The sequence below is a fragment of the Rhinolophus hipposideros genome, assembly GCF_964194185.1.
Source record: "Rhinolophus hipposideros genome assembly, chromosome: 3".
Lineage (NCBI taxonomy): Eukaryota > Metazoa > Chordata > Mammalia > Chiroptera > Rhinolophidae > Rhinolophus > Rhinolophus hipposideros.
The window spans coordinates 19,862,946-19,878,631 of NC_138049.1; the positions used below are offsets into that span (position 1 = coordinate 19,862,946).

General features: G+C 38.0%; 1 protein-coding gene across 9 annotated transcripts in view; it reads right to left on the reverse strand.

The window, feature by feature from the left end:
* PHACTR2 (phosphatase and actin regulator 2) overlaps nt 1-15,686 on the reverse strand; it is a gene marked incomplete at both ends in the record, with an annotated part of 238,228 nt that overhangs the window by 55,542 nt on the left and 167,000 nt on the right. For 7 of the 9 annotated variants that reach the window (XM_081035576.1, XM_081035578.1, XM_081035574.1 and 4 more), the window contains 2 exons: nt 316-477; nt 5,189-5,269. In XM_081035576.1, the coding sequence (XP_080891702.1) occupies nt 316-477; nt 5,189-5,269 (243 nt within the window). The remainder of the gene's footprint in view (nt 1-315; nt 478-5,188; nt 5,270-15,686) is intronic. The other 2 variants (XM_081035580.1, XM_081035581.1) reach the window with 1 other exon arrangement.

Consider the following 15,686-nt stretch of genomic DNA (forward strand, 5'->3'; position numbering starts at 1 on the left):
GAAGATACTGAGAAGAAAGCTCCTAAGGAGAAGATAATATTCCCAGACATCTCTAATGATTGAAGAGGCCATCCCTTCTGATTCTTACCATTAATTAGCCCTCTTTAATAAAAAATGAAACGATATGCTTATAAAATGGATGCATCTACTTGAGGAAATCATCCAATTTTTCTTCAGTAGTTATCACGTCTCTCCTCTTTGTGTTCACAAATCTCTTCTCTCCTGGTCTTAAGGTCACTATGTGGAGCCTAAGAGCTGCTTCTCAACACTGAGTTGCATCGAAGTAAAAGGATAAGGGGTTTCTCTTGATTTTACCTTTCTTATCTTCTTCTGCCTTTTCCTCCAGAGATGGTGTTTTTTCAGCTACAGAGCCATTACCTTCTTCAGATTTTACTACATTTTCCTCTCGGGTAGATTCCTCTCCGATGGGTATCATGTGCCCGTTTGAATTTTCAAAGTTAACCGTTACATCTCCATCTAAAATAGGGAAAGAAACACCTAGATGTCTAATTTGATGGCTTTCTTAAAACCCAGTTTTCCAGTTACTTGGACCGCAGGGCTCAGGTTCACGTTTCAGGCCCTGGGAATCAAATACATCTTGTACTGTTTCACCATGTTTTACTAAATAAGTCATTCAAACAAAAGAGCTAGAAAATCCTTAGTCTTGGGGGAAAGCAGCCATGGAAGGGATATCCAGGTGCCATTTCAACACATAGGAATGATTATCCTAATTATGAAATATCCCCGGACAGCAGAGCCCCTCTTGTCTTGTACATAGGTTTTGCTGAAGTCAGTATTTAGGAGTCTCTGAATGGTAAAGGAGTAATCTGAAAAATGGAATAAACATTTTAACAAACACCAAAAACACAAGGTGAATGCAGATACACAAATAACATGAAATGTAAATACATACACAAACGATTAGTGGGAAAATATGAAAATTTCCAAGCACTATCATCTCCAAAATATTACTTCTATGCTATGCTAACTTTACACAGTAATATAACTGCTACTCTACCTTCAGGGAAAGATGGTAGCAAGACTAAGTGTATTTCAGTTTTCTTATATATGCAAAAGATTAAAATGTACACAGGAAATTGATATATATAACTGACCGAAGAGTCTTCAAGTTGGTCTAAAACTAATTTGAAAACATCAGGGAAAACAACATGTAGAAACAGTAATTACGGAGGAATTTTTAAAAATCACAACTGAAAATAAAATTTCTCATGTCTCTAAATCTAAATAACCAATTTTAACCTCTGAAATTTCATAATTCCTAGGAGTTTCTGATGTGAAAGAGATTTTGCAGAAACTCTTAATTCAACAACCAAATGCTTGAAAAGATTAACCCTAGGTCATATCTGGAAAATTTTAAGGGGCTTTGCTACCATTGTGAAAGAAAAATTAACGAATTGAAGTTTTTACTTAGAAAACTTGAAGAAATGCATACTTAGAGCTGTTACATGCAATTTTGGTCAATCTTATTTTGGTAACCATTATAAAACAGAGACCATCTTCAAAATTTTCATTAAATACTCGTATAATTGCATGGCTTTGGCTCAAAAAAATCCACTGGTCTTCTTGACAAAAAACAAACATGACAATTTAATAAGTAAAATACCATAAAATTATATCATGCACAAAATGCAAAAGCAGTTGTTGCTTAGTCATATACCTTTCCAAGAACCTATAATCTGATTCCTGCATAAAAGTAAAACAGACAATAATTGAAGGCAATGCCATTACAACTATATCTTAACTATTTCAATAAAAAGAAAATTAAAGTAATACTTTCTAAAAGAGTATTTGTCAAATGAAAAGAAACCAAATATTCTTAGTTCTCATTATTGGAGCCCAAGAAATTTGCTATTAAAAAAAACAGACAGAGGGGAGACACAATATAATGCCCAGATATTAGACTCAGGAAAAACAAAAACTAATGTAATAATTGAAAATTCCCAACAAAATAGAAAACCACTTCTTTACCTAAAATTCCTCAGTTTTCAGGTACCCAAATATAAATTTATCTTGGTTTTCTATGACTTTACTTAGTAATAAAAATGTGTCAAAGTCATGTTAATGACAATTCTATTTTAACCAGTATTATATTAAAATTCCTTAGAAGGTTGATTAATTGATTTCAAAATTTCGGAACAAAAAAGCTAGAAAGGAAATGAAATAGTTGAGGTACAAGAAGAAACTGGAATATCACATAATAGAGATAATAGTCGACAATATGAAAAGATACTTTGAGGTATGAAATAAAGTTAGTGCATATGAAAATAACTACAGAAAAAGGAAACATTTTGGAATTCAAGAATAAAACAGGGGAACTGGTTACTAATAATTAATTGGTGTGGGATTGAAGTTTTCTAGTTTTGTATATCACTTTAGAATTAAAACAAGTTAAGTCCTTGATATAGTTTAACTATGTAATTAAAATAGAAGCTTAGCAATGGAAGGCAAAAGAAGTGCTGAGCTAGACTGCAGGTTATAGCAAGAGGCCCAGGCCAAGTCTTACGGGGGCATTTGCATGCAAAGAAAAAACTTAGAAACTGAGTCATGAGATTAAAGTAAACCAGGAGATAAAGCACACACAGAAATAAGTGGTTAAATAAGGAGCATGAGAGTATTCGAGGGTTCCCTTTTTCTGGTAAACAGGTGTATCTGGGATATAGTTAACACAGGAACAGAGATGAGGAGAAAATCACGTATGAACAAAAGGTAAGTGACTCATGAGAAGGTTAAAAAATATACCAGGAGAGAAAAGGAAAGGAGGCTGGTGGGCAGGCAAAAACATCTATGTGCCTTCCCGTTTAAGTTAAGGGAAAAGATGGAAGGAAAGAACCAGAATGTAAGGATTGAGCTTGGACTAAACTATGGACTTCTCAGGAAAGAAGAATTTTTAGACTCAATTTAGACTTTGGTATGAAAAAAGATAATCTAAAAAGGATAATAATAATAATAGCTAGGAAGGAGGGTAAGGGGGAGATGGGACGAGGTCAAACCCAGGGTAGCTGGAGAGATTTAAAAAGTATACCTGGCTCCCTGTATAAAGGGCATAATTGACAAGCACTGTCAAGAGCTAAGGCAAGGTTAAGAAGATCAAAGCAAAGAATGAATCCTCATTGGCAGAAGAGAGGAGGTTGTCACCAAGCACAGCAGCTTCCAGTCTCTGGCTAAAACTGAAAACAGATCGAAATTCTCAAGATAATTGTTTTTGGAAAAATGACAGAAAAATATTTTCTCTAGCCCTTGCTTGAAAAGGGGAAGGACTCTATATACAACAGGTATCCCTGGGGCCATTGAAATATTAGGTAATTTCTATAGTGGTTTATAGAGACCATGCAAAATGTGGAAAGTAAAATTCACTAATTTAAGAGTTCCCAAACATTAAACCTATTACATTATGTTTGGGTCAAAAATTGTTTTGTGCTTTTATGTTTTAACACCTTTAATGTTAGTTTGCAAAAGTTAAATAAAAAGGTCAAATAGGTCAGATGTTTTGGGGAAATAAGTATATGAAATTGTAACCCATCATGCAAATAGTTTAAATAGATTAGGCAGAATAAAAATGAAACAATACTAAGCATTTCTTTAGATTGACAATTGCCACTTGTTTGTAGAAAAAGTAAACTTTTTTAGCTACATCTTTTAATTGGATAAGAAAAGGGGCCTTTAATCTCTAATACTCATTAACAGTTTCAATCATAAATTTCCTCATTTTTTCTCCCTTCTTTAAAATATTTCCAAATAAAGGAAACCAAAGAAGTGCAGTGGCCCATCCCATAAAGGTGACTGTACATCATTCAGCTTTCAGTGGATTTGTAATTTCTCTAGTGCTTCCAGAGAGATTACAGAGGAGACAAGTTTGACACTGTAAGCCGACCTTCAAGTAAAAAAAAAAAAAAAAGTTAGAGATGTGCATTTTTTATTTTTAAAAGTTCCAGACAGGAAATAAATAGCTTCAAGGTAATAGAAAATTAGGCAAGACATAAAATTCATTCACCAAATGGAGTGAAAAAAGTATAATAGGCCGGAAAGTGCAGTAAAATACCTAAAATTGTAAGGGCTCAAGAAAAATGGTAGCATTCACTCCAGACTTCCTTGTTTTCTTTGAAGCAGGAATAAAATAGGAAAGCATTTCCTAGCTCCACTCTGGAATTACTCACATGTTGGAAAAAAGGTATCAAGTGATTTATTAAGTAGTGAATGCCAAAAGATGTGAAGTTCTTTGCAAGGAACATATATCAGGAAAAGAGAACTATGACTATTTCAATTCCTATATTTAATAGCATTTCATTTGTTCCCATAGAAGTACAATCATAATAATTTACCCCAGTAAATGTTAGGGCGAAGGGTAAGGGATGAAGTAAATCAACAATGTTACAACAAAAATTTTCTTTAGTTTCAATAGTAGTGGGAGCAGTGAAAGTTATTTGGTATTACTTATTTGGAGAAATAACCAATCTTGGTGTCTTCTTTTGAGGGTCTATCTCGTTTCTACCTAAATCTTGTCTTTTAAGCAAGATTCCTGCTTGGGAGGATAGAGAAAAAACGAAAGAAGCTTAGATGTAGGAAAAAAAAATACTTGGAAATGCTAAGTGTTAGTGAACAGATGAGAGACATTAGACTCAAAGAAATAAAAAAGAGAACAATATTGAAAATTACTTGAGAGACTGCATAAAGCAGATTAATTTAATTTGCCCATTCATGCCTATTGATTGCACATTTGAGTGTATTATAAAGGACAAGAGAGGTACATTGTCTCTCTTTTCTTTCATTGGTCGACTTAAGAAACCAAGGAAGGAGCCAAGCTAAAACTTTGCATTTATTCAAACAATTGAGTTAACTTGTGTAGAAAGATTGAAGCTCAAGAATAGAGGAATCTGAAAGCATTTGCATCTTATCTGTATCTCTAGCCACAGTGTACCTTTGTAGAGCTTTAGGTTTAGAGTGACATATGGTGAAGGACTCACCAAAAAAAGGTCATTGAAATTCTTTCCTAGAAGACCTTAGATTCTCTGCAGTTCACAAAGACATTCTGAACTAAAGCAAGATTCTTGGGGTGCGGTACTCACGGCTTTATCTCCCAAAGACCATGATCATCTTAAATTTCAAAAGAAAATGAAAGAGCAAAGAATGAAGGATCAAATTATTTTAAATGTATAATTAATTTCCTCACCTTGATCAGGTAACTCCTTAAGAACTCCCCTTCGTATCAGCTCCTCTCTACTTTGTCTTGTGGATATCTTCCTTTCTAATACTTTTAAAAAAGAACAAGCACAAGTAAGAATCAAGTCATTGCTTAAAATAAATACGAAAAACTTTCCACATAGAATTGAGCATATTCATTCTGTTCACTTGAGGGCTCAAACCCCAGTTTTTCAAGTTGTCTAGCAAATCATGTGATTCGAGTCAACACAATTAGGATGAGGACAGTGACTCCAACCTGTGATCTGAAACCCAGCCACTGCGCCTGGTCTTTCAAATGATGATGTTTGGCCAAGAATCCAGAAAATTATTTCACATCAACTGTCGAGCACAAGGCTACTTCTGACTTTGAAATATTCCTTTCTTTAGTAACAATGCAATCTAAAACATAGGTCTTCTAGGAACATGAAATGTATGTAGAGGATACATATGCTTACATTAGAAACAGATTTTCAGTAAATATTCAGTTAACCCAGACAGAAGGAACTACTTTTCCTGTGTTTTCTCTCTCACACCATCTATTGCAAAAGTCCAACACGTCAGATTTCTATTAATTCTTTTCCTTGCCATTCTTGCAAATTTTAGGGTGTTCTGGTATATCCTCTGATATATCCCACGTCTTAGGAGAATGGAGTCAATTCATGCTCTCACAGGCATATAAAGGGATGGGAATGTCGACACTGCTTCCTTCTTCTGGGAGAATCTACATTCCAGTTACAACTTCAGAATGGAGTTTAGGAGCTCAGAGTGCGGCTTTTTTTCCATTCACCTTGTATGGGTATAATATCAGTTCCTGAACTCTATGTCTATGTAACTGCAAACTTCATTCCCCATTTCCAGAGCCCAAGAAGGGGTGTGAAATTAATACATGGTCATGTCATCTACTAATCCTTTGAGCCAACATTCCCCAAAGTGTATTCTGCAGAACTCTGTTCTCTCCAGATGCCCTGTTGAAAAAAAGCACCTCGACACAGCAAAAAAGAGCCAGAGAAGGTGGCTTAGGGTTATTTGGGGAGAAGGAAAGGTACGTTGGTGGAGACAGGGTAGCCACTGCAGTATTGGATCCTGACCCTCCCTACAGTTCCAACTCGTGTCCTCATCTGAAAATCCTAAAGATGCCCTGGACAACATAATTTCGAGACCAAAATTAAACCCCATTACCCTAAGCCTGCCCTGACACATACAAACAGAGCTCATGATAACACTACAAACATGTTTGTTTGTTTTTTTCGGGGGGGGGGGGGCTTCAGGTGGCCCCAAGCAAGGACACTTTGAAGACAGAGAGCAACAGAGGGGGTGTTTTTGGGCTGGGAGCTTTGTCTTAAGCACTGGAAAGTCCTCTGTAAGTGTTTGGTAATGCCATGAGCCCCAGAATTGCAACACTTAGTCTCTCTTGAAGCAGTTGGAATTTTTTTCCCTTTCTGATAACTAGGAATTGTGTGTTTCTTTTTCAATCCTGGTTGCCAGAAAGGTCAGAGTAAAACTTAATATATAACACGGATTTTCTATGACAATTCATGGGCGAAATCGGTTTCGCCCCTCTTAGCAACCTGACTTTATTTTTATTTTATTTGCAGCATATGCGACCTTTGTTCTAAGTTTTGTCAAACATTTCTTTTTGGATCGCAATGTAAACAAACAAGAAAATGAATGAATAAGTGAATAAATGAAGAGTCAAAAGAATGATAATTAACATCTTATTGGTTCAAATGGAGAGACATACAGAAAACCCTCTTCTCTTCTTTTGGATTACGTACCCACTCCTGCTCTCCACCCTCCTAATAGAGGCAAGTAATCAGATCTCACTTAAATGCTGGTGATTTCAATGGACAAAGTTAACTGGGTGTGTTGTGGGGGGAGGGGAGGAGAGCAGAAACTATTCTCTCATGGGAGTTCTTTTATGTAAAAAGAATGTTGTTATTTAAACACAGTTTCACGTTGCTCAGGTTTTTGTCAAAGAGGAGAGAACCCCTGTCAGCACAGGAAGCCAAACAACGCCCCCGATCACACTGTCGGGCAGTGCTGAGATTGTCGTACAGGTGCTTAGAAAAACTGATCCTGACCAGGGCAGTCTCCCCAGCACTGTCCGAACTCATTCATGCTTGACTGGGGCTCTAAGGGGAGGCAGACCTCTTACCGCAATCGTCTCAGCCTCCACTCGTGGAGGGTGGGCACAGACATTCCATGCTGTGCTGCCCTAAGTTTGAGGTTGCAGGTGGCAACTGCAAGAGCAGGTGCCACTGGCTCTGGGGGATCAGGCCACATTCTGGGAAACCAAATGCGCTGCCAGTTCAGAATACTGTCATTGTAGCTGTCTGCCCCTTGCTCTTAGGAAATAGAACTTTCAATTGTTTGCTGTTTCTATCAAGAGGCCGAAAACACAAAATGGTTGTCAGGAGTCTTGGATTCTAGTACCAGAACTTCCACAACCAGTTGTGTGACAACTGGGGAGTCTCTTCCAGTTCCAGTTCTGATCCATTATCTGTAAGTGGAGGGACAAGAGTCAATGATTCCTAAAGGACGACTCATCAGCTCAAATGCTGTGAGATCCAGTATCATTCACCAAGGCCATTCTGTAATCTCTGCTTTGGGCTCCTTCGAAAGTTTTCATTCTTGCACGAAAAAAAAATCATCAGAGAGCCCAGAACATACCCTGTTTTTGCTTTTGCTTTTCCAGCCTGGATCCCAGAGGATGCTTTAATTTTAGTTTTAATTTTTCTGTTTCTTTAATTTTAACTTAACCTCAGCTAAAAAAAATCCCTCCTCTTTCTGCCTTGTAAATCCTGGAGCTCTGAAGCAGCAGCTTGGCTTCCTGACAAGCCTCAAAACCAACAGCTTTGTTCTTCGGCTCTGCCTCCTACAAATGGGCCCTGATAGGAAAATGCCTTTGACTATTTGTTTGGTCTTTGGCTGAGCACATTTTTCACACATAAAGCAGATAACTGTGTACGGGGCCAATGAGAACAAACTACAAGCGACTGGGCATGGAAGGTATGTCGTTCGGGCACAAGGTTCCAACCACTGCTCTCCCAGAAGAACAAGTATTTCACTCTTCATCTTTTAAAATATTTGCCTCCTGTTTATACAGTGTCTGTGTGTTTGCAGAGTGCATTCGCTGGACACTTTTCATAGGCTCAGAAGGGTTTTGCATTGGCATGACTCTGCGAGGTTACTCTAGTCCAACGTGCCACACAAAGCAAGAGTCATTTCAGGAACGTTTCTGAGATGTGCCCACCTGCTTGCAAATATTTAGAGGCAAGATGGTCACTACGGCACAGCCCACCCCAGGTATCCATCACCCTCATTGTTAGGAAGGTATTTTTCACAAGGAGTGGAAATTGCACTCCATGTAACTTATGGTCCTGAACGGAGCCCATGTTCTCCATAGCTCTAGACAGCCTGAGTTGGCTCTGTGTTCACGGAGAGCAAAGCGGGTTATTGAAGCCTCCTATAATCTGATCCCAAGTACCCCGTCAGCTGCTCTTTGACTCGGAGGCTCACACAAATCTGTGCAAGAACAGTAGTGATGTTGGGGGGGCCTCACTCACAGCTGTAGCATAACCAAATACTGCCGGGGAAGAGACGAAGCAGAGCACACATCACTGACTGGAGGCACGAGCTAGGTCTATCCATGAAAAGGATTCTCACCAGCTGAGTAAATGGCTCATGGTTACTCACTTTTATCCCAATTGAAAAAGCATGCGTGATTGTTTACACCAAGACCCAGCAAAGCCGTGATTTCTGTTTCACTCCCTGCATTGGCTGAATTAAAGTTCTGACAGTTCAATCCTGATTATAACAGCACACACATTCTTCTCTAAGACGTGAAGGAAGTACGGTCCTCTGTTTCCCTGACTTCATGCTTATTCTCTGGGCTTTCGAGTATTTGAAAAGGATCAACCTCCAAAATCTTCTAATAGCTGTTCATCTCACTTTCAATTATCTCACCTCTTTGGCATGGTCTCTAAATGACCTCTAGGCTGGCCATCCCCCATCTGGCTTCTCTCTTTACCACTCTCTCCTGGCTCTCTCTGCTCCAGCCCCACCACTCCCGGCGGCTTCTCACCTGAGACATGCACCTACATGGTGGCCTCAGTCCTTATCTGGGATGTGATTTCCCCAGAACCCGCGTAGCTTACTCCATCACTTCCTTCAAGTCTCGCTCAAAGCTCACCTTATTAGAAATCCCTTTCGTGCACACCCAGTGTAGAATTATTTGTTCCCCTTCCTGTTTATATCCATCTTCTTACCCTGAAAAATATGTCATCACCTTCTGACATAGGACCTACTATTTAGTGTGAGTGTCGTTTTGATGAGAACCAAAACTCCATTTTGTTTACTGACGCATCCACACCAGTGCCTTCCAAGTTGTTGGCACTCAGAAAATATGTGTCTTTGTTGAGTAAATGAGTGAAAGTAGGCTAATAATGATAATGATCTTGTTTTCTGCTTCTCTCTCACCTCCAATCTAGAGAGAGCAAGTGAGGCTTGTGGCAAAACTCTAAGAACAAGAGTCTTCTGTTGTCTCCCTCCTCTACTCCTTGGCTGGGCCAGCCAAAGGGAAAATCCTCAGCTCTCCGTCCTACAGCTCATCTGTAAGAGTCCCTGTATGCACTGAAGAGGGGAGGTCATAGTGTGTAGGGGACAGACACCAGCCAACTAGCAGAGTGTTGCACACAATTGGGCTCATCGTAAATTACAAATGATTTATGATGTCCTTTTAGGCATAAAGCCTGCATTCAGGGGAGGAAGCTGGGGCATATGCCACCAGCTCCTTTCTGAGGGTGCATAGCCAAGATTTTATATTCCTCTGGAAGTATCTGTGAGAGTAAATCTTGCAGTCAACAAGCCACTTGTGTTTTCTTTTGGCCAGAACAGAGAGTCCTAATTCTCAATTCTCACACCGTGTAATGACGGAACCAAATAGAAGACGATTAAATAAGCGTGCCATGTTATCTTCTTGGTTCTGAGTATGAATGGCCTTACTGTGAAACTGTGATAGAAACAGAGAACTGCTTGTCTTGTGTTGAAAGTGTTCTATAAGAGCCAGGCTTTGCTTTACCTCTCCTCAACAGTAGTTACAGAAAACAGAATGTCAAGAAATGGTCTCCTTTTTCAAAGAGCCTTTACTAAGGCGTAGCTTAGTCATTTAAAGAAACAACCACGAACACGCCACCCAACGGGACATTCGCAAAAACCTTCCAAAACATCCCAAGAATGTAAGGCAGAGAAATAAAGCCAACATCCCCACCTAAGAACAGTCAGGAATCTGGACATTTTCTTGTTTAGCCATGCCACTCCCTACTCCCAAATCTACAGACAAGAATAAAGTCAAACTCTCAGAACAGCATCCAGGCTTTACAACGAGTCCCAATGAACCATTCTTCCTCTCACTTTGTGTTTCATCGCTCTTTTTCACAAGCCTCATGTTCAAGTCAAACTTCACTTTTTGACATTTCCTAAACATCTCCTGTACCTGCTCAGCTCCATTCTTTCCTTTATTGTTTCTTCCTCCTAGAATTAGACTGTTTCCCTGTTGCTCTCTGGCGAAATCTTCTGTAGAATTTTAAGTCCTTTTCAAATAGCACCCCATGCATGGGGTCTCACTATCCAAACCGGCTAGAATTAGTAACAATGCTCTATGGTCCTCAAGCATTTTTAAGTAACTAACTTCTCTGTGCCATAGCCTCTTCATCTGCAAAATGGAATCATAGCTGCTACCTTTCTGGGTCTTATGGTGATTAAATGAATTAAAACAAGTAAAATGCTTAGACTAGCACCCAGAATTTAGAAAGATTTCAACAGTGTTTGTTATTATTATTTCTGTTACAGCACTTACTATATTTTTCATTGCTACCTATGTACCTTGTTGCATATTCACATGACTGTAGTCTAAGCACTATCAGGGATGTCTTGTTTATTATTCCATCCTCATACTGCCCCAAATAATTTATTACAGAGTAGACACTGTGCACTGAAGTGTATTTTCTTTTAGTGTGTAGGGGCTGGGAGGGAAGACATGTCTAGCATCCTTTTCTACTTCTTTTAGAAAAAGCCCTCTTGAATTTTAGCCTGTGAGGGACCACCTTCCTCCTTTCTTAGTCCATGTCCTGTGTCTGAGGCTAATCCGACTGCTGGGCTCCAGGGCTCCCAGGCTTATCCAATCAGAGCCCAGTATCTCCCTGGCACTGGTACTTGGTTCAGAGAGGGGCACCACCCAAATTACAACTAATGAGATCCAGGCCCAAGAATTTTGTTGGAACACTAAAAATGGAAGGCTTTCTCTTTCTTCTGGAACTGCTAAAACTAGCTGAATAGAAGCTTAGAGCAGCTTGCAGTCATTCTGCAACCACAAAGTGAGAGAGCCTAACTTAAAAAAAAAAAAGCCAATACAAAGGAACATAAAACTCAAAATTAAGACACAGATTCTTAATCATGGCTGCTAAGCACCTGGATCCAACCATGCCTGAAGGTCATTTGTCCCTAGGCTTTTCAGTTGCATGAACCAACAAATTCCCTGTTTGCTAAGCCTGTTATTATTCATTGGCAGCGAAGAGCTGTTACGAATCAATGATGCTTTTATAAATTGAATTTTCTTCCAGCAGCAGCTAAAGATTCTCTAGGTTTTCAAGGCATAAATATGAAAGAAGAACTACACAGACCCTCTTTATCCCCATGAAGGTTTGAAACTTGACCAGGCTTTAAGAATGAGGAAGATCAAGAGATCTATGTCCCTTCCTTCTCTTGGGAAATCAGTGTCACAACTTCCTCCAGAAACCTGATGGTAATCATTAATTTATTTGGCACTTAGACAGCATTTTTATATTTATTTTCTCATCAATCTTCCCAGTATTCCTGAAAGATAGGCTAAATAATTATTACTTCCTTAGAATATATAAGAATATATAGAAAACTTACAGAGGACAAACACATTTTCCAGTCACATACTTAGAATTTGGTTGAACCCAGATATGTTTAACCAAAAGCGTACCCCTGTATTTTCCAATCTGAGTTGATAATGACAAAGATTTCAATTTTCCAATGAGAGGTACAATGCTTTCCAATTTTCCTTCAAGACGTGAAACAGAAGGACAACTTTTAAAAGTTAATTTTAAACTGGCAATTTTTAGATGGTAGTACATTCTCATAATTCAAATTACAAAAGAATACAGTGAAAATTCTCACTCTCACTCTGAACCCCAATGGTTCTCACTTTGCTCTCCACCTCTTCAAACTGAAACCCCACTATTATTCCATGCACAAATAACCACTTTTGTTTGTGTCTTGTGAATCCTTCCAGACTTTCTTAGGCAAATTCAAAAACTCACTTTAATTTTTCCCTTTTTCCCATAAAAGGTAGATGTTTTACAAACTGTTTAGCACCGTGCTTCTTCATTGAATGATGTATGGAATATTTCTAAAATTTCAGGTGACAGAGGTGACAGAAAAAATGGCAGTGAGAGGAGAAAAGAGGTGATGATTTTGCCCTGTGCAAATTGCAGCAGCTGAAATCATTGTGTTTCGAGGGGGTGAGCCGGGAATAGCCATGGTGCATCAAACCAACGGGACGCCTGGTTTTTACTCCCAAAGGATGTTTAGGTCTAGAACAATGAGTAAGTCCATGATCCCAGATGCACCAGGAAGTACAAGTAATCTCAGGAGAGTAATCAGAGGCCAGGATTTGCGAACTACGTGAAACATTGCTTGTCCCTCTTTCTTTTACCCTCTCGTAAACTCATGAGAAACACACATGCGTAAGACAGGTGCTTTTGGATTAATCCAGTTCGACAAAAAGTTTTCACTTCTTGTTTCCATTTCTTGTTTCTTAACAAAAGATACTAAATCGAAGACAGGGTGATACCACAAAAGGGACAGATGTTTAAAATAAAGGTAAAGATCATTGTCCCTAGAGAAATTACATTCTAACTTCACACTAAGAACAAGCTAGAGACCTGATATCAAAATAAATCTCAGCTTTAAATGGTGAAGAGGTTTTTTTTAAACTAGAAGATCGTAATACCCATTAGAGAAATAGCTTCTAGAGGGCCTGAGCTTCTAATTCTGACACCTACCCTCCCCATGATTGGCTCTAGGACAGTTTTACACATGTCAGGACTCAACAATGTTGAGATGGGATAATATTCTATTTCACCTTTGATCAGGCAGTCAACTGAAAAGCAAGAGGGGATATGAAAGAAACCTCAGTAATATTAAGCTCTCCTAAATTAAGACATTCTCATTCATTTAAATATCGAATTCTATTATCCAGGATTAAAGCCATCTGAAATTATTCCTATCTTAGGTGAAATATTTTGAGGTGGAAAATGTACAATCTTTAACAGCCTATTTTACTTAGTTAACCTATGAACAATAGATATTAAAACATGACCAACTCAAACTAATAGGTATGAGTAACCAGTCTAAATTAGTAAGAAGATGGAGTAGGCTTTCCCCAAATCCATGTTTATTACTTTCGTATACATATCTAATCAGAATACGTTTCTTAAGATGATTAAAAAGTTTGATTTTTGAGCACTTTAAACATTGCCCTCCTTTACCCACCATCTTGCCTATACAAGAGAAGGTACACAGTATTTGTAAAAAACATTTATTCGGCAAAACTGGTCCAGGCCTAGACTAAACCAGGAAGGATAACTGACATCTGAGTCCTGCTTGACTCTGCAATAAGAGAACCAAGGGTAACTTAAACTAAAGTTGATGTTTTCCATGAGAAGATACCAAAAAATGTTTGAGGACTGGGAAAATGTACCTGAAACTATAATGTTTAAGGTTTGCTAACAATGCTAACTTTCCATGTTGACATGCTCCCTTTCAGTAGTCTCCCTTTCCACTCTCTTTCAAAATTTCTGGTTATTAAGGTTGTATTAGGGTCTCATCATTCGAGGATTGAAAAGGCTAGAACACAGGAAATGGATCAGGAACCACACAGTCTAGACCTTTTAAGAAGACATCTTGAGTTCAAAACCAGACCTTGCAGTGTATTAGCAGGTGACTGTAAAGCAAGCTCCTTAACTATGGACTCCTGCCTTTGTTCCTTATAGGAAAACAGAGGTAGGAAAACCTAACTTGGATGGACATTCAGATGATCAAAACATCTTGTAAAATCTTAGGCACAATATAGGGGCCACATCAATATTACTTTTTTGCTCCCCAACTTTCCATTTTCTCCTGTCTACAAATGTATATCCCTTTGATAATATTCTATTGATATTTTTAACTTAATATGCTATTGATCCGGAAGGCAGCATTTCACGGGGTTAAGAATGAAGACTGAAGTCAGGCCTCTGAGGTTCAAATATGGGCTATGCTGTTTATAAGCCCTGGAACTTAGGGTGTTATTTAACTTTTCTGTGCCTCAGTTTATCCTTTAGTGGGAATTATAATAGCAACCTACTTCACAGAGTAACTGGGAAGATTACAAGCATTGAAAATAGCATCCGGCACACAGGTAAAACAGAATAAGGGTTAGTTATTATTATTAATATCCACATATGTTATTCTTACTTTTTAAATTTAATCCCAAATAGAACTTCAAATGAGCAACAGAAATAAAAGGTTTTTAAACTTTTATTTGTTAAAAAACACTTTACTTCAAAAAAAACCACCAAAAATAAAACTTACTTCATATGCTGCGCGTGTAGCAAATTATTCAAAGGGAACATTTTCAAATCTCATGCAATAGTAACTAAATTGAACCTTTTAGCACTGAATTGAGAAAAAACACTACATAATGCCAGCAGTATCTCAATATCAGATTTAAACAGTGATTAAATTTTAATTGGTGTCACTAATGTTTTACACTTGGTTCACCTAAGGTTTTCTTTAAAAACAAATTACAGGGGTGGTGGTGTTAGGGGGAGGAAATGGGTAATTGATTAAATGGGTAGAAATTTAAGCTTTGCAACACAAATATATTCTTGAGATCGGTTGCAGTTCAGTAGAGCATTTCAGTTTAAGACACTTAAAATGGTTAAGATGGTAATTTTTATGTTATGTGTTTTCTAGCAAAATTTTAAAAATAAATTATAAGACGTGTTTGGACTACATTAATGCAGAGAGCCATACATCTAAAATAAAAGTTCATCAGAAGGAATTTTCAAAGAATTTTAACAACACTGGTATATAATTGTTCATTATTTTCCAGTTATTCAGTCTTCTCTCCTACCATGCTTTTTATTCTCTTGTATTTCTCTCACATAGCTTCTCATGCCCTGTCTTATAAAAGGTACTAAGGAAACACTTATACTTTGGAATAAAGAAACTTCAAGAGTATCCGTTTCAAAACCTAGAGTGCTTGGGTTTGGGAAAGCAGCTGAAGAAAATTTACGCAGAAAAAAATGTTGTAAGCCTAGAGGAGCGAACTTCTTTCACCTAACAAAAGGAAATAAGAATTAAAACTATAATTTATATTCCAAGTGGGAAACAAATCAGGAAAATGCCTAAGCCAA